This window comes from Polyergus mexicanus, unplaced genomic scaffold, assembly GCF_030449975.1.
Source record: "Polyergus mexicanus isolate NDT 795.1 unplaced genomic scaffold, iyPolMexi1.0 SCAF_17, whole genome shotgun sequence".
In the NCBI taxonomy this organism is placed as follows: domain Eukaryota; kingdom Metazoa; phylum Arthropoda; class Insecta; order Hymenoptera; family Formicidae; genus Polyergus; species Polyergus mexicanus.
Genome location: NW_027223337.1, coordinates 2,724,675 through 2,745,729, shown reverse-complemented (window position 1 = coordinate 2,745,729; position 21,055 = coordinate 2,724,675). Strand labels below are relative to the sequence as shown.

The 21,055-nt window shown below is 35.3% G+C and overlaps 1 protein-coding gene across 6 annotated transcripts in view; it reads right to left on the bottom strand.

Annotated features, from left to right (window-relative positions):
• LOC138940761 (2-oxoadipate dehydrogenase complex component E1) overlaps positions 1-21,055 on the bottom strand; it is a 216,627-nt gene that overhangs the window by 19,357 nt on the left and 176,215 nt on the right. For all 6 annotated transcript variants that reach the window (XM_070309952.1, XM_070309951.1, XM_070309949.1 and 3 more), the window contains one exon: positions 2,717-2,908. In XM_070309952.1, the coding sequence (XP_070166053.1) occupies positions 2,717-2,908 (192 nt within the window). The remainder of the gene's footprint in view (positions 1-2,716; positions 2,909-21,055) is intronic.

The window sequence follows — 21,055 nt, the reverse complement described above, 5'->3', positions numbered from 1 at the left end:
TGGATAGCTCGGTCGGGATCCGGGGCTCATGAAAGGGTATCGAGAGACGAACGAAAGCCACGTGAGGTAGAATATAATTTATTGCGTGTAAGTATGTGTGTATACAGAGTGAGTGTGTGTGTATAAACGCTGTATGGGTGTGAGCGTGTGCGCTTGTGTGTGAGCGAGATGATAAGCGAGCGAGTGCGTGTGCGAACGGGTAATATCTAAGTATGATGTATAATGTATCGAAAGTATGTGGGCGTGAACGTATAATATCTAAGTAATATGTACAATGTATCGACAGTATATGTGTGAGGCGAATGACGATGTGTGTGCGACAAGATGCACTCGTGTAGGTGTGAGTGTCGGAATCGGTTAGCGGTGTGGTCGTGTCGGTCGCGGTGCATCCGAATTACATGCACGGATGCGCGGCGCGGAGCGCGATTTCGGCGATTCGATATAATATCGATTACGCGAGCAGATCTTGATTTCGGCAGAGGCCGCTAACTACCGGGCGGTAATTTCGGTCGGGCCGGTGGGCGGTCCTTAGACGCGCCGGTATTGATTCGGTTGCGTCGATCGATGTCGCGGCAGGATTAGATCCTCCCCCTTGAGCGGGACTTAGCGCGCCGTATTAATGGCGAGTCCGTCTATTATAATAATAATAATAAAATAATACTTATAATAAAATAATACCGTACAATAATAATAAACGTAATAACTCTATTATGTACCTCAAGGGTGATGCGGAAACCTATTGGCGTTAAATTTAAAAATATACGACTGATTTGCTTTATATTACAATATAGTTATACTAAATAAGATGTGGGTTGTTCGTATGCGAAAGCGCGCTCGCTTCCTTCGATCCACTATACGCAAAGGGAAGATGTCGCTGGACGGGATGTCATCAATGACTACTCGTATTTACTATGTATAAAAATATATTTCTATTTTATATACAGTTGAGAGGTAAATACAAGCTTTAATTTTGGTTTGATTTTTGGTTAGCCCTGAAAAGGGCCGGTTGTGCGCTGGTGTTGGCGCCCTATTGCAGGCGTTCACGCCACTGGAGCGGCGGATCCGTCGAGGTGTATCGTAGTGGGCCCCACCTCGTACGGAGCGCCGGAGGAATCCCGGGTAGAGTGTAACTCCTCTCGGGCAGCGGCGGTGTATCTGTCTGCGTCGTGGAAGAGCGTATGGCTTCCTCCCATTCTGAGAGATCCGGCTGCGTGGACCGTTCGCAGGTGGTGGTGTTGGTCACCTGCGTCGCCTTCTCAGAAGTAGAGGCGAGAGACTGCGTTCCCCGGTGTATCCTGCAGGCCGGGGCAGTCTGCGTTTCCTGGTTGATACGCTCGTTGGCCGCTGGCGATGATGGCAACGGTGACAGGCGTGGAGGGTAGCTCCAGCCGCAGATAGGCGACGTGTAGCGCCTAACCCTGACGTCCCACGTCGACAGGAAATCCCTGCCCGGACGAGTGAAGCGCACCGGCAACAGTTCCAGAGGCTGCAGTTTCCACTCCCGGAAAGACCAGCTGATATGCCGGCGAGTGGAAGCGCTGGTCGGTGGCTCGCAGGAGGTCCGGTCCGCAATATAGGCCCGGGTGAAGTGGGTGGTGTAAGTGGACGTGGACGTTCCTCTAGATGCGCTTTCTTACGGCTACGTAAGTTGCGGAGGTTATATACGGACGGACCCGAATTCCGTCCGCCGTCGCTAGCTTTCGTCTACTAAACGAGAGAAGTCCTCTCTAGCAGCGAGAGCCGCGACTGGTGATATCGATCGGCTCACCATCTTATATATTCCTACTCGTTGGATCTCACTCACTGGTGCCGACTCTCGGCTGCCGCCGCATTGTGGCAAGCTCTCGTAGTTTGTCAAGCTTGCACGTGTTCAGCGCGTGAGTCTGGGCGCGCGCGCTTGTCGCCATTTCGCAAGGAGCGCATGTTGATTCCGCGTGCCCATACTTTTGTGGTGGTTCCGCCACAAAGAATATAAATTTGATATATATATATATATATAAAATTAACATATGTATTTTTCATTTTAGTGTTTTTTAACTTCATAACATAATAATAATAATAAACGTAATAACTCTGTAAACAGTAAACAGAGCACGGAACTATACATGCTAAAGCCCCATATGATTTACAACTAATACCGTCCCTGAGTTCGAGCGTCTTACGTCTTCATGAGCAGCCTAGATACTATTAAACAAAAGGAGTGGTGATGGCTCCAGCCAAGATTGGCTGAAAAGTGCAAACCGGCCGCAGACCTGATCTAGTATATACAGAGTGTCTGATAATAATCGCTCTATCCGTAATGTGGAGGTAGAGCAGGTTAAACCGAATAGAAAAGTCCTGTTCCATTTTGTGATTTTCGTAATATTATTAAGAAATTAATTAAAAAAGATCGGCCAATGCGTACGAGTATTAGTGCGCTGCAAGAAAGGACGGCCCACGCTGCATCGCGATTGGATCGCGCCACGAATAATATTTCTTATTTTTTATACAAAAATTCACTGTTCCGCGATGCTCGTACGTAAACATTGCTGTCCGCTCCTCTCGCCCCTTCTTTGTAGTGCGATCCAACCGCGATGTCGCGTGGGCAAAACAGTAGAGGTTCTTTCACATTTCTACTCAGTTTAATCCACTGTACCTGCACATTACAGGTAGGGCGAGTATTATCAGACACCCTGTATAATCTAATATCTGTATAAAATAATTAAATTTTTTGTACTTCTCGCATGTTTGTATTTTTCAATTTCTTCCAATAATTCGTAAGCAGGAAATGGGCATAAACTTTCTATCCTGATGATAGCTACGTTCTTGTTTCCAGTAGTTTCTCGATAATTATTAAGTGCATAATAATGTTTTCCACTAACTAGAATAATTTTATTCACATTGTAATTTTCTTCTATGTTATTGTCTCCTGTAAAATTCATATAAAACAATAATATTATCACTGTAAAATATACATATGTGTGCGTGCGTGCGCGCGTGTGCGTATATATAATATGTGCGTATATATAATATATATATAATTAATATTTCTTAATATTTTTTTATAATTCTAATCATATAATTTTAATGATATAGAGATTTATTTTATTCGTTTATACGAGGTGGATATACGAGGTGCTATCGAAAATTTTCCAGATCTACTTCATAAAAATTAGCCTCACTTTATTTACAATTTGTCTCCATCCGCTTCGAAGTAGTCTCCTTATGACTTTATACAGCCACTTTAGCGCTTCTATCATGCTTCAAATTCTGGAAATATTTTTCTGTAGCATGTAAAGCATCCTCTGCGATTGAGTTTCTATCTTTTGTATCGTCTCGAAACGTCGCTCCTTGAGCTTTAGTTTCATTTTCGTGAATAAAAAGAAGTCACAAGAAGCTGTCCGGTGGACTCCACGATTCTTTTCTTTTATAGAAACTTTTTCACTGATATAAAAAATTACGCTCTAGAACCTTTCTGCACTCAACGCAAACAATAAACCAAGACATATCTAGCAGGCGAGACTAATCTTTCGGAACGATAAAACAGTTTTTTAACCGTGAGATGGATCAATAAATTCCGAGACTAAGACCTACGTCAAAGACTTAAAAATTCTAAACAGAAAATAAGAAATCCTTGAACGTTAGAAATCTAGACCATGTGCATATGAAAAACAAACAGATAAATCAAATATTCAACTCTATGGTCCGCGCAACAGACTTAAAAGTTTAAAACAAAAGATAAGGAAAGGGACGGGGACAACGGTTTCCAGATGAAACTATGATCCGTAACAAGAACTCGCGATACTTGACACCATGTGCTCACCTGCCAGACCACGCTCTTGTGTTATCTGTTTGAGATAAATTTTAAAGGGAATAATAAATATGTCAACATAGCCGATTTTAGCGGACTCTCCAATGAGCAGGACTTAGCTTTTAAAAACAAAAGCCTACACCAAAGGACGTAATTTTCTGGACTTTCTTTTGGAATGGTAACATCTCCAACTTATGAGAGGGGTAATAAGTAAAAATTTGATTTGTTAAAAAAAAGTTCTGTCTGCCTAATGGAAAGAGTACGCGAGGAGACGCCAAGATTTGATATACGCGAAATCCTCCCTCAATAAAGTCAGTCTATCTTTGCCTCTCGATCTGAAGCCTTGTACCGAGCCTATCTGCAGCTCGCTCTGTCTTATCGATACTTTGAAGTTTTGATAGTCTATTCTCACAGTTCTCTGCGCATTGTCCCAGTGCAAATAATTATAATATTCATGCGGGCAAGTAACGTGTGGTATGCACTTGAGTGCATCGATCAACGCTACAACAATCTCCGTGGATGTCCGAGCCATCCCCTCCGAACAGCTGAGGCCTCCACGAGATAGACCTTGGGTTATCTATCCAGCAAGAATTCCAAATTAGTCACTTACCCATGCAGCAAATAATGAGTCTATTAGAAGTTTTTTTTATTATTCTTATTTCATCTCCTCTTTCTCTCCTCAAAGGAAACAGTTATCTGATAATCCATTAAATTTTGATATAAACATTTATCTATCATATTATTATTTATTTCGGTTATATATTAAATATTTTATCTACTTCTTCACCTTCTTTCCTCTACAGGTCGGCAGGTGTGATCAACTTATAGACTCTGACATAATGTCAAGGGTCGGTGTTCACACTTAGCTTTAGACCTTAAAGAACCTTCTTCCCTCTACGGATCGGCAAGCGTGATTAACTTAAAGATTGACGTAATGTCAAGAGTCGGTGTTCACATTTAGCTTCAGACCTTAAAAAACCTTCTTGTCCCTACGGATCGGCAAGTATGTTCAACTTAAAGACTCTGACGTAATGTTAAAAGTCGGTGTTTAGCTTTAAACTCGAGTTAACTTCTTCCATCATCTTTAGAATAATTCTCATTATTATAATTTTTATTTATTTATTCATATAAAACTTCATATATTATTTCATATATTATTTTCTTTTTTTTATTATTAAAGAGAAATTAACTATCGAACTGTTTCTTTTCAATAATAAACCACTTTTTACTAATCTTGACGTACGTTTACTAGTGGAAACCACGAAACAAGATTCCAAATTTATTTCTGCAAAATTGAAACTCTGGGCAAAGACCGCGAGAAATAGAAAAAATCGCACGATAAGGAAGCTTCTGGCTCGGGCGTTCACAGATTCTAGCTTTATTATAGATTATAAAAAATTAAACTTAGATAAGCATTCGTTCAATTTAAGAGTCCAACATTTATACAACACTCAACAACCACGCAATACACAACTTTGTCTCTCTATTTCTTCTTCTCATTAATCTCCTCCTTTTTATTCACCGGTTTCTTCCCCCGAGCATCCTCATTCATCTGCTCCTCTTGAACATTAACTTTTAAAAGTTCCTTCTCCCCCTCCTCTTTTTGAATATTCACTTTCTCTCGACCATCAACTGTTGAGAATTTCTACTCCCCCTCTCCCTTTGAATATTCACCTTCTTTAGACCATCAATCGGCGAGAAATACGTGAGAAATACGCGCGCGCGCGCACGCACGCACGTTAGACTTTAAGAAAACTATTTTTTTTTTTTTTATTTTTATTCATGTAATATTTAATATCAAGCATTTAAATAATGTATCTCATCTTTTAAAATTTCTTTGTTTTTTTGAATAAATTGTAAGATTTAACTTTAAATCAGAGTAGCTTATTAACCCATTTTCCTTCTTGTATCCCCGAAATCACACAATCCCGTCCTGCGTAACAGAGATTTTGTTTCTTTATCGAAAAGGGACCACCGAGTGAAACGGCCTACTGACAGAGTAAGGGCAACTCTTCCGGTCGTTGACCTGTCTAAGGCCCTGTATTGTTTGTTTGACTCGGAAACACTTATCTCGCAAGAAAAAGAAAAAATGTGTTTCGAGGTAAGTATAAGTTACGTTCCATCCCAACTCAATTCTCCACGAGTCCGCACGTAACAGGGCTAAATCTGACAATAATCCTCACGAATGATTTTTGCAATTTTTTCAACATTTTCGGAAGCCGTCCTGTGTGCTTGCTTTCGACCAACGTTTTGATCAATGTTTTATGTTAAACTCGGAAAGTCTACTAAGACTCTCGAAGTGATTCGTCAGGATTTTGGTATTGACGCTCTAGACCGTACACAATGCTTTGAATGCACGCTTCAAAAAACGCCGAACGTTGGTCAAAGACGACAAGCACACAGGGCTGCACATTAGCACAACCATCGAAAATGTTGAAAAAAATGCAAAGACCGTTCGTGAGGACTGTCGGTAGATTTAATCTCTTATCACTTCTTTTTGTTCCCAAAAATGAAACTGAAGCTCAAAGGCGACGTTTAATAACGTTACAAAAGATTGAGACCGAATCGTAGAGAGTGCTTTACACGCTTCAGCAAGAAGATTTCCAAGGAAAATTTGAAGCATGGCGAAAGTGTTACATTCTCTGTATAAAGTCACAAGAACATTACTTCGAAGGGGATGAAAGCAAATTGATAATAAGTCTAATATTTTTTATAAATCAAAACAAACTAATAAAGTATATCTTATAAATACATCATACAAAGGAGACAAGAGGCAATCAAGGGCCAGCGCGGTAATTTGTGCGCATATGTTTTATACAATCAAATTACATTATATTGTATTTTAACTAAGTGATATACATAATCACAAAGAGCGTACGTTTCGGTCCTTTTTTTGGGCCATCTTCAGCACAATTACAAAGTATATGGAATATATTATATCAAACATGTAATGGTAATAATACGCAGAACAAGAATGAGTCACCCACATTGTCAAAAGGTAAATGTTATATAATGGAATTTCGAGACAGATAGAGATTATCTGATAAAATATACTATTTACATTTAAAAAACAATTGGCAATACAAATATACCGAACTTGAGTGAATCACCCATATTGTACAGGAGGCAAATGTTATACACGGATGTTTGAGACAGAATGTCGAGTCTTTTCTTTGACGAATCATTCTATTTTAATTGATAGATTAAAATTTACTCACAATTTTGATTAGGATAGAATCGAAATTCTCTAGTAAATCTTTGCTTAAAAAATACTTGCTTTCTGAAATGGTGTACATTCAAGGGCAGGAATGGTACCCTTTGGCGGTTAGGCGGTGAATATGACAACCGAAAGCGTCACGCATACACACGGATCGCGTATATGTATCACCCGAAGCGCGAAGATCAAGCAGGGAAAAAGGAAAACGTGGGAGGCATTCTTATCGATGTTGCATCCTTATCGCAAGTTATATGATCGAGAGAGAAAGCAATGCAAGACGTGATGCTAATTAATAATGTCCTATATCTGTTTCACTCACTCCAATTGAATATAGGGAGTGCGTGAGATAGTTATAGGACACCGTACTGGCTGGACACTGCTTTCGACTATCATACACGTATACATCTAGCCGCCTGAGGACATCATTCCTGCCCTTGAGTGTACATTAAAAGGCAAGAAAATAGCTTTATGTGATTGATAAGTTACCAAAACTTTGCAAGTCACGTCGTCTTATTTGTAAACACCCCTCTGTATTCATATTTATTTTATGTATTGTGCGATATGAAGAGATTTGACATTCTGTCTCGCACACCCATATGTAACATTTGCCTCCTGTACAACATGGGTGACTCACTTAAGTTCGATATATTTATATTGCTAGTTGATTTTTTAATGTAGTATATTTGGTCGGACAGTCTCTCTCTGTCTCAAAATTCCACTATACAGGATGTTCCTAAACTGGCGATAAATATTTTAATCACAAATTCTTTGTAACATTTTAAAATGAAAATTCTAATACGAAAATATTGAGGCTACAGTAGTTTACAAATGGAAAAAGTTTAAAAAGATCACGAATGACAGGGCTAGAATTTTGCGCGTTCAGGGATGGCAAAATGGTCAGTGGTAAAGGTGTTTCCATGAACCGAATGCCTTTGACAATAGTAAAATTATTGTAAAAATATTTAAGATTTTCATTAAGAATTTATGTCTGTTTATCTGTAATGAATAATAAGAACAGTTTAGAATGTTTTTATTCAATAGTTTAATATACCGATATTAATATGTGTTAAGGGGATCTAAAAGCGACGAGCGAACTCCGATGGGTTAGCGCTCTCATCTAAACAAAACTAAAATTGTCGGTATTATTGACACAATTATCGATAATACCGACAATTTTGGTTCTGCTGTTACCGATACTAATATTTATGCATGATTTATGCGTGTTATTACAAGCAACTTCGCATTGTATTCAATATGTTGAAATTAGACAACATCGTGTATTTCTACTGCTCTATCGCTTCGCGCGTGCACGCGTATCTAAGCGTATCTAATTGTAAGCGTATAAATATCAGTATAATATAGACGTGTCTGCCTTTATCACATATTTGAACACAATTTCACATTGTTCATACGGGCTATGTGTCTTCCCATATATCTTCCAAGAGGAATAACATTTGACTGTGTATATATATATATATATATATATATATATATATATATATATGTATATATGTATGTATATGTATATATGTATGTATATGTATATATGTATATATGTATGTACCAGGTATATAAATATGAAACCGGAATTTGCCCATAGATGGCTCTAGCTGTCAATGTAGTTACCGTCAAACTGCGCCATTTTCTTGTTTTGACATCTGATAAAGATTTTCAACTCACAATACAAGTTTCATACAACAGCATAGTTTTAAATAGCGTTGAACATGTCGAATTTTGTGCCTGGAAACTACGATTTGCGGACAGCATTGATTTTCTGTTACCATTTGAAGAAAACTGCTGCAGAATCGCATCGAATGCTTGTCGAAGCTTACGGTGAGCATGCTCTTGGTAAATCACAGTGCTTTGAGTGATTTAAAAAATTCAAAAGTGGCGATTTTGACGTGAGAAACGAAGAACGTGGAAGACCACCGAAAAAGTTTGAAGACAGCGAATTGCAAACATTGTTGGATGAGGATGACGCTCAAACGCAACAACAATTCGCGAATCAATTAAACGTGACACAAGAAGCCGTCTCCATACGTTTGAAAGCCATGAGAAAGATCCAGAAGATGGGAAACTGGGTTCCACATGAACTGAACGAAAGACAGCAGGAAAACCGAAAAACCACTTGCGAAATGCTGCTCGCCAGGTACAAAAGAAAGTCATTTCTCCATCGAATTGTGACTGGCGATGAAAAGTGGATATATTTCGAGAATCCTAAGCGTAAAAGATCATGGGTAACTCCAGGCGAACCATCAACTTCGACTGCAAGGCCAAATCGCTATGGACGGAAGACAATGCTCTGTGTTTGGGATCAGAAGGGTGTGATCTATTATGAGCTGCTAAAACCTGGCGAAACCGTTAATATTGAACGCTACCGACAACAAATGATCGATTTGAATCAAGCTTTGCGTGAAAAACGACCAGAATATCAAAAAAGGGAACACAAAGTGATTTTGCTTCATGATAATCCACCGTCACACACAGCAAAACCGGTCAAGGAAACGATTGAGGCGTTTAGTTGGGAAATACTTTCGCATGCGGCTTACTCACCAGACTTGGCTCCATCCGATTACTACTTATTTGCAACGATGGGACACGCACTTGCTGAGCAGCACTTCACTTCTTACGAAAATGTACGAAAATGGCTCGATGACAATGATTTGACCTTGGAAAATCATTTGAAGATCATGTGAAGGTCAACTTTAAAATCTTAGATATTGTCTTATTATTATATTTGGGCATTCTTACATATAAACTCTCCTGAGACAAAGCGTCGCGGTCCTTAGTCACGCATATCTGGCGACTCGTTGCTAACGCACGAGCGGTGAGTGGGGGGCAATAGAATCGGGCCGAAATGTGCAAGTAAATCCCAGCAGCACTGATATAAGTGAACTGGGATTTATATGTAACTTTTGGCTGGATTTTTTAGCTCACGCCTACTGCTCGCTGCTCCCCTCTTATCCCTCGCTCCTTAGCAACGCATCACTGCATCGTAAATCGTAAATAAGGAGCGCATCACTTAGTTTCAAGAACGTGCGTATCACAAATGTGATAGCACAATACTTTGATAACCATAAAACATAAATATTTTGAATTGTTATAGAACGTACATATACGTAATTAATAATAGAATAATAATTATTTTTATTATTAATACAAAATAAAATATTGAATAGAAAATTTTAATGAGAACCTCTACTACTAGACAACTAGATTATTGTGCTATTATATTTATGATGCGCACGTTCCTGTGACTAGCAGGGGAGGACGCGACTTTAGGATTACCGAATTGAAAAAGGCTTTTATAGTGTAGTACTCTATTAGAAAAATAATTGAGCAAAGGGATAGAGCGCAATGCTCAGCCATTTCCAAGAAAATGATTTAAATAATATGGCTTTCATATATCTGGCACCGTTATATCAATTAGCGAAAAGGCGGTGTAGCTCGGGCATTAAGCGCGTGACTATCACGCATCCAACCCGGGTTCAATTCTTGTCCCTGCCACTCTTTTTCTCATTCTTTTTTCATACAATCTAACAACGAATATTTATTCATGTAAAATAAAGTTAATTAAATTAAATTTTTTTTAATTTGCACTTTCGGAAGGCAATTTTCTTTTAATTTATTCATGAAACTGTGGGCATAATTTTTGTTAAACTTACAATCTTATTATTTTATACATTCTACTCGATATAAAATGAAGCAAATAAAACGCCACTATTTGAACATAGTTATAATTTAATACAAAATTACAAACAAATGTGTCAAAACTTATTTATCCTTATTATCACTAACATCAACATTCTCTACAGATCGGTTACAATTATTCGGATGATATACTTATCGTAATTACTTGTTGTAATTTTGTATTAAATTATAATTATGTTCAAAAAGTGGCATTTTATATACTTCGTTTTGTATCGGATAGAATGTATAAAATGATAAATTAAAATTGAATAAATTAACAAATTTAAGAAATTAGGCTCTCATGTGACATTACAAATTTCAAATAATCGCGGGCTAATAAGAGCCAAACGCGGATAGTAGTGCGTTAGTTTCATAGAAAAATAAGTTTTCTATGAAACTGAATATGTGCACAGGGCACGAAATTTACTTGGTGCTATACCAAGATTTTTAAAATTAATCTCAATTCGAGATTTATAATAATCCCTTTTTACCCCCCTGGATAAACAAAGGCGAGAAAAAAATGAATAAATTAAATTGAATAAATTAAAAGAAAATTGCCTTCCGAAAGTGCAATTAAAAAAAATTTAATTTAATTAACTTTATTTTACATGAATAAATATTCGTTGCTAGATTGTATAAAAAAGAATGAGAAAAAAAGTGCCAGGAACAAGAATTGAATCCAGGTCTTATGCGTGGTAGTCACCCGCTTTAATGCCCGAGCTACGTCGCCTTCTCAATAATCGACCTAACGGAGCTGTATATAAGAAAATATATTATTTAAATATTATTAAAATCAAATTTTTTGGGAAATGGCTGAGCATTGCGCCCTTCCTTTGCTCAAGTATTTTTCTAATAGAGTACTACACTATATAATAGATATATAAAAGATATATACTATATATATGTTACGTGTTAGCTACAAATTACCAGCGTGTTACCCATACGTCAGAATTTTTATGCAGCGCCTCACGTTGCAAATCGATGAACTATGAGGCGTGAAAAGTGACGTTTTGGCAGTCCAAATTATTCTTGCGTGCCATTTCGTAATTATTCACTTTATGCTAATGCCGTGAAGTGTAACGTATTTGTGAAACTTATAAAATTGTCCGAAAACTAATGTTACGTCCTGGCGACTCCACGATTCCTTCCTACCGCAATGTTGCGGCAACGATAATCGATCGGTGATAAAAATAAGTCGTTCAGTAAATAGAGCATCTTGCGCCACGTATTTCTTTAAACATTTAGTCACTTATCAATATCAATATCTATGAGGAACCGTGGGAAAGACGCGAGAGACCGGTGACGAAACCGCGCCAGTCGCCTAAAAATAAATAAAAATCAGTAGATATCCTCGAAATAGAATTTTCCAACGGAAGAATAAATTGATATCAAAAAGATAATAAAATTCCCTCTAAGAAAATATCCGACAAACGTAACTAAATCAATAATGATGAAACTCATGTGACGACATATCCAGTAACGATATTAAGACCCTTTCTAATCAGATCACGTGCGCAAGGGAAATCTAATGCTCAACTGATATCGAGATCACCAATCGACGATCACCACGAGTAAAAATTCGAAAAGTAGGAGAAACACCCCGCCTAACGAGGGCACTGGCATAATTTTTAATTCGTTAGAGACTTGGAAGATTCCCACTCTTAGAAATTAGAATACACCCCTAAAAAAAAGAGATATAAAAAGAGGACCCAAAGGGCCACTCACAGTCTTACTTAGCACCTGCTTACCACTTCATTTACTTAACACTTGTTTTATTCTGTGCGTGCGTCTTCAGTTAACATAAGTCTCATTAAGTGCCGTGGCACCGCGAAAACTACAAAAAAAAATTATACCAGTGCACTCATCGCCTGGCTAATCTGGAATCCGGCAATCCGGCACATTAAGAGACTCCACACCTTCACCTACGAACCAAAAAGTAAGTCACATTCGTCCAATTTAATTTACGCTATTAACCCTCGTGAGATATAACGCATTACGTATATTATATTAACGCTGGTTTTCATAGTGAAAACCAGATCCGGCAGTCCAAGCCAAACAGTCATTCGCAGGAGTCGGAGGACTCGAACGTCGGTAAAATGCCGATTCTGCGCTACTCGCAATAACAGTTCAACAACAATATCTGTTAGACCCACTCTTCCCCTCTCGCCTAACTACCCCTCCCCCAGCTACTCCCCAATCTACTTCCCCGAAGTCACCGAACTTCCGCTTTCCCCTCGTTCATTCTCCTCTCTATCTACTGTCCTCCTTAACAATTCACCCCCAACTTTCCCGCACCTTTCAGAGTCGGAATTCGACCAAGCGATAGAAGAGTTTTGCAACGAATTGCCCGACCTGGAAGCCGACTCATCTTACCAAGATTAACCAAACCTAAAAATTCCCCCTTCTCTCTTTCTCCCTCCTTCATACCGCATCCTCTTTCTCACTCTCACACATACACATACATGTTTAAATTTTTTTTTATTATTAAACCTACATTGTATTAACCAGTCAGAACCTAAAATTTAACGGTAGAGACTTTCTCTCGTCATTCTGACTGATGCCCTCCGTACCATTGTAACACCCGCGGAGCGATAAGCTCAACCACACACAATCACTCACACTCACACGATAATGTAAGCACTTCCTACATATATATTATATATCATGTATTCTAACTTTTGTTTTTATAATGAATAAAATTATATTTTTTTTCATTAATTAAACATTTCTTAACCCCTCTCTCGATCCCAGTACGAAGATCGCACTAGGTCCCATCCCGCGTAAAAGGGATTAAATTCCCTGACCGAAAAGGGACCACCGAACGAACGTCTGAATAAGCAGCGTAATAGCGATCCGAACGGTCGTTTACCTGCTTTGCGGACCTATCAGTTCGTTCGACCCGATTCCGAACGCCACGAGACGTTTAACTTCGGGAAAATAAAAGATAGTTGTTGCGCCCTTCCGTCGACTCATCCTTCCTCGAGTCTGGACGTAACACTAAGCTTAGCAAGTTAAGTATTATGTGAAAAGAACATTTTCCACTTCTTTCGACAGCTGTCAAACTAATACATGTTTTCCCGTATGACTAGGCTTACTTTGACACTCATTTTACAGTTATTTATTAATTGTCAAAGGAAAAGCTTAGTTTTCGGACAATTTTACGAGTATACTAAAGCGATCTGTAGTCTTGTTTCTTTAAAATATCTTTTTATTTAAAAATGGCACGCAAGAATTCTCAGCGTGTCATTTCTCGCTTCTGACGTCATCATTCCAATATGGCCGCGGCGACTACTCAGGAGCCTTAAGTACTTTTTGAGTTATTTTATATTTTAATCTGATATATTTTGATATAAAAAATAAAATATCTCGTAAAATATTCAGTTTTCGATCATTTTACCGTAATACTTCTATGTACAGAATAATAAGACAAATTAATCAGTGCTAAAAAAAACAAATAATTGTTTAAAAAAATACATTGTAAATAATTTTCTTATAAACAATTTTTTTTTATACTAATTGATTTGTCTCATTATTCTGTACATAGAAGTATTACGGTAAGATTATCAAAAACTAAATATTTTACGAGATATTTAATTTTTTATATCAAAATATGTCAGACTAATATATAAAATAACTCAAAAAGTACTTAATAAAAAAATACTTTATTATAGTGTTTTGGAAAGCTCTCGATGTCAGCTACAAGAATACTAAATAAAAATTGAGGGTTTCTATTTAAGATTTTAAAGTTGACCTTCGCATGACCTTTAGATGATTTTCCAAGGTCAAATCATTGTCACCATCTTATGGCCCCCTTGAAACCACACAACTTTTGCTTGAAACATTTTTCTCTTCCGGGCTTGGTTTTTGAGATATTCGACTGGATGGATTAAAATGGGCCACCCAGTATACGTAAATATATGTATGTATATATATATATATATATATATATATATATATATACATGTACCATATATGTATAATATGTACATATGTATACAGATGTATGTGTATGATATATATACATATATTCTGGATATTATCATGTAACTTTTTATAAGTTGCGATCTATGCAATGCAGCTCATTTTTTCCAATCAATATAATCATGGATATATAACAACAATGTATTATTTATACAAATATATATTATATTATGTCTTCTTTTGTTCGTATACATAAATTGTTTATATATTTGTAATAATGATTTATAATACATTGTTTGTCTCGATCGCAACAGAATAATATATTTTTACAATATTTTGGATATTTATAATATAGAAAGGGCTCCTTTATCGGCCATTTTCGTGAGAACGCAACCAAAATATTTTATTTATTATTTTTATATCTGCAATTATAATTTGCAAACAAAATTGAGGCATCTTTTTTCTGGCCAATATTGTTACGAATATTAGGATAGATTTTTTTAATCATAATTTCTTATCACTTTAAAAAAAGCAGCAGTTTATTGCTTCCTATAATATTACGAAACCGTTTCCTCATATTCGAGTATGTAAAGATCTTTACATCCTTGGAGTATTTTTTCTCATAAAGATTGCCTCCTAATAACGAAGATGTATATATTTACTCTCTTTAGCTAGCAACTTGTATATACACAGCCTAATAGACTATTATATACGCGAAATTTGATGCCATTAAAAAAAGAAAAAATACACATTGCCAGAAATTACAATAATAATTCCTTCCAATAATTTGTAAGCTTTTATTACTATATATGATTGGTTGCAATCATATAAAGAAATATCAGATATTGCATACTTAGTCTTTTAAAAACGGAAGTTTCTTTAAATTTCTTCTGGAATAACTGTTTTTTAATAACCAGAATATTCACGCACAAACTGCATATGATACGAAATATTTTTTAAATCAACCAGCACACGAATAAAAACCGCCTCTGTCATAAAATATTTTTTTAATAACCAGAGCGCACATGCAAACCGCTTCCGGAATAAAATATTTTTTGAACTAACCACCACACGAATAAAAATTGCCTTTGGGATAAAATATTTTTTTAATAACCAGAGCACACATTAAAATCACATCTAGTGTGAAATATTTCTTAAAACAACCAGTTCATGATTAAAAATCGCCTCTGGAATAAAATGTTATTTTTTTAATAAGCAGAGCGCATATGCAAAACGGTTTTGGTGGGAAATATTTCTTTTGACAACCAGTTGATGAATTGATCGCTTCTGGGATATATTCTTCAACCAAAGCGCACATGCAAAACGCATTTGGTGGGAAATATTTCTTTCAAGAACCAGCTCACGAATTGATCGCCTTTGGCTAACTAATTACTGTGACACAACTACTATTGCAAAATAAATATAATCAATTTTCAGTGAAATATACAAATAAGCAAAAGATTAATGATATTTTAATAAATTTTAAGTTACTATTACATATACACAAACATATACACACACACACACACATATAGATAATATATAACACATATACAATAGTATGCTCGGATAAGAAAGAGGTGGACAGAGAAGAATGGGCAAAGAGAGAAAGAAGATATGAGTGTAACTAAGCAAGTGTCTGTACACGTGCCAAAAGTAAGAAAAAAAGGAAATAGTTATATCTTTCTCCGTAGCAATACTTTATGCTCACTAATGTTTAGTGACTGATGTGAATTATCAATCGATATATCGTTTTACAGCCATTCCTTCGCTTACTCATTCCTATTCTCTCTCTCTCTCTCTCTCTCTCTCTCTCTCTCTCTCTCTCTCTCTCTCTCTCTCTCTCTCTCTCTCTCTCTCTCTCTCTCTCTCTTTCTCTTCCTCTTTCTTTTTTTGCCCATATCTATCCATTTATTTATAACAAAAATATTGTATGAGTATTAAATACTATGTGCATCATATATAATGTGTATGTTTATGTGTATACAGTCATTCTAAATTCCATTTGAAGATCAATTTTATATTACAATTTTTTATACAAAAGTCTTTATGTTGTTTCCTATTTAGGAATTGCTTTAAAGATATAACTTTAAAAAAAGAAGTTTGGAATATTATATTTTTATATAATATTATATTATTATATTTATATTTTTATGTAGACTGCACGGAAATAAAATTAAATAACATCTACAACATATTAGTATATATAGTATACATTAAAACAATTCCTTCTAAAAGGAATTCCCCGATACATACATATATATTTACATACATGCATGCTACAAATATTGCGTACTAATAAAAACAAATGCGCATCTTTATAAACGAATATTCTCTAACCGAATAAAAAAATTATTTTCATATTGATTAAAATTAATTCGATACATAAAATCATTATTCATAAATATTTTACGACAAAAATTAATTTTCTATATTTTTGCATTAGAAAAAGTTATTTTCTATAAATATAAGCAAGCTTATATAAATATGCAAATCTTTGGTAATATAAGAGGATAAAATATATCACATTTTCTTTTCTCATTTATATAAATTACTAAATATAACTATAAAAAATAATAAATTGTCATAAAGATTATATATATATATATACAATATATAAGTATATATCATGTTCCTCGCACATTCGTTTACACGTTCATTCTCGCTGCTGTCTCTCTCTCTCTCTCTCTCTCTCTTTCTCTGCTCGTTCTTTATTGTATTCTTTCTTTTCCATTATTATATTCTCTTATTTATTCGACTTTTATTCTCGTCTTTCTACATAATAATAATTATTAATTTAATCTTTAATTTATTCATTTTTATTTTATAGAGTATAAATGAGATATTGTGTATCTTATAAATAGAAAAAGTATTTAATTATGTGTATTTTTGTATGTACATGTGTTGCATTTAATTATAGTTAAATAGAAAAAGAAAATAACTTATTGTTGTGTATCTTATTTATGCTTTATAAAATAGAAATAAATAAATAAATTTATTTATTTTCATGTAGGGAGACGAGAATAGAAAGAATAAAAGTTAAGCAAATAAAAGAATATAATAATGGGAATAAAAGAATACAATAATGAACGAGCAGAAAGAGAGAGATTGATTGATTGATCTTTATTAGCTTTCTCAGCTATTTGTAATACAAATCTAGTTTACATTAATTACAATATACTCCTTTAATATTCGCTTAAACGGCACAATTCTTTCATTCCGCTTTATTTCAGCTGGCAAGGCGTTATACATTTTCACTCCTTCGTAAAACATACTCTTTTGCGCACTCCTTGTTCTGCGATATTTTATTGCAATATCCCCAGCATGTCGTGTTTGCCTTTCACTCTCATTTCCCACAATTCCTAATCTATTTCTTAATTGCTTCAGTAACATGTTCCTTAAAATCTTAAAAATAAATATACACACATTATAATATAGCCTCTGTTTTATGGACATAAACTGCAGCGCTTGCAGCATACGCTCCACTTTGGTATGTCTATCACATTGCAATATGATCCTCATGGCCCGGTTTTGTGCTTTTTGCAATTTACTCAGCTGTGTTTCTCCCATATCAATTAACAGCGTCGCACAATACTCAAAGTGAGGTGCTATAATTGTCTTATACAATACATCTAGTATATGCCGACATATAATTACCTATTCTATTTAAAAAAATCGTTTTTTCCCTATTTTCTTTAGCATATAATCACAGTGGTCCTTAAATCGTAGTCTATCGTCAATAATTATGCCTAGGTATTTCATTATTTCCACACGTTCAATCTCAGTTCCATCCAAACATTTCAATGTTATATTACCTCGCAGTTCTTTTCTTATACTTCTAACAATCATATATTTCGTTTTTCCTGCATTCATTTTTAACTTATTTATATTCATCCACTTTTCTACTATAGTAAATGCCATATTCATTTTGCCCTCTAATTCTGCGCTGCTTTCTCCAGTTACATACCCAGCAAGCAAAATGATGCAAACTTTGCACAAAGTTTGCAGCAAACCCGAGCATGTCTTTACAGCAAAATTGTAACAAGGTGTGTCCGGATAAAGCTTAGCTTTTGCTGGCAAGGCTTGTCGCAATAGTGTGATGCATATTTTACGCAAATAATAGAGCAAACCTTGCCGTGCACGGCATGACAGCTGTGGCAAGAACAGGACAAACCTTGCTATGCACGGGATGATAGCAAATTTGTGGCAAGCATAGAGCAAACCTTGCCGTGCACGGGATGACAGCAAATTTGTGACAAGAATAGGGCAAACCTTGCCGTGTACGGCATAATAGCAAATTTGTGATAATTCTCTGTATAGGATGATTCAGAAACTCTGCAACAAACTCTGAGGAACGATAAATCTCGCAGAGAGGAATATTTTTTATGAAGCAATCCATCATGTTTTCTGACGCATCGTTTAAGAATATGCGACCGAGCAGACAAGAGTCTTAGATGGCATTTATCATAATTATGAGATGATGATAATATATAAATAATTGAAAATGAATTCATAACATAATGAATATATGAATTTTATATATATATACATATATATATATAAATATATATATATATATATATATATATATATATATATATTTACATTTTAAGTAAACAATAAACGGATGATTTAAACTTTTTAGACATTTATCTGTCCGATCTAAGAGAGACAATCAGTCCAATATCTTAATTCCCTATGTTTGGGATTGTATCAGTAATTGAACTGATAGAAATAATTATATTTTTAATCTTCTGTCAGTTGCTTTTTGCAAGCTTTATATACTTCTCATGACTAAAAATCAAATACGAGATGGATGCATATAGCGCGTCGCATAACGATGAACAAACGAACTATCGGCTGAATACTATATTTTTGTAAAATTTGTAACAAAGTAAAGTTGTAAATTTGCTGTCATGCCATGCATGGCAAGGCTTGCTCTGTTATTTGCGTGAATTTTGCATCTCGTTGTGCCAGAGTATACTTTGTTCTGTTCTTTTCGTAAATATGTTATCATATTGTGTACAATAAGGTTTGTTCTGTTCTTGTCGTAAATTTGCTATTATAGCGTGTATAATAAAATTTGCTACTAATTGATGTAAAGTTTGTGTTACACCGTGAATAGCATCATACATGTTCTTCTTTGCGTAAAATTTACGAGCAAACCTTTTTCTATTATTTACAGCATCGTGAGACAAAAAATGTTGCCGTCAATTTACTTCAAACTTTTTGACAAACCAAAACAAGACAAACGTTTGCTAGACAATTGTTGTCAAAATTAAAGCAAACCTTATCGCAAAGCTTTGGCAAAACGTGATTTTAACATTCTTGGCTATCTGGGTATATTAACGTATCATCTGCAAACATTTTTATACTACATCCTTCTGGACAGATTTTTATTATGTCATTTATATATACTATAAATAATAAAGGTCCTAATACAGATTGCGGTATTCCATATTCTGTGGTCATTAATTTAGACCATTTATTATTAAATTGAACCTGCTGTGTTCTATTCTTTAAATATGATCTTAACCATTCTATAACCATTCGCCTAATTCCATATTGATATAATTTCTCTAATAATCTTTCTCTATCTATTGTTTCAAAGGCTCGCTTAAGATCCATGAAAATTACCCCTACCATTTTTGCCTCACTAACTATCAATTTCCATTCATCAATGACTGTTTGAATCGCTGTTTCACACGAATACTGTTTTCTAAAGCCCGGCTGATGTTCTGTTATAATATAGTTATCTTCCAAATATGTTTCAATTTGCTTTTTAACTACTAATTCTAACACTTTTTCAAATATTGGTAACATATTTATAGGTCTAAATTCACTTGCTTTTCTAGCTTTCTCTATTTTTGGAATCGGTATTATTGTAGACGTTTTCTAACCTTTTGGACAGCAACCTTCCTTCAAAGAATTATTTATTATATCAACAAATTCCTCTTTTATTACGCAGAATACTGCCTTTAATATATCGCTAGTTATTCCCTCCTCTGTACCTTTCTTTTTCGGTAGTCCCATAACAATTTCCTGTAAATGCTCTATACTAATCATTTCAAAATTTTCCATAATTCCCTCGTTTTCAATAATATAAATAATTCTTTTACATGCATTCCCAGTTTTACTCCCATTTATAGGTTTTACTATACTATTAATACTTTGTATATAATATAAATTAAATGTATCTGCTATATTGCATCTTTCAGTGCTGTCTAATATTTCAAAATCTATATTCTCTACTTCCCTCTTACCTCTTGGTTCGCCTCTAATTATTTCTTTTAGTGTTTTCCACATAGATGTAGGATTTTTTTTATTAAGATCTATCATATTTTCATAATATTCTTTCTTCTTTGTCTTAATTAATTTAACTACTGTATTTCTTTCAATTTTAAATTGCAACCAATTTTGTTCCGTGTCAGCATACA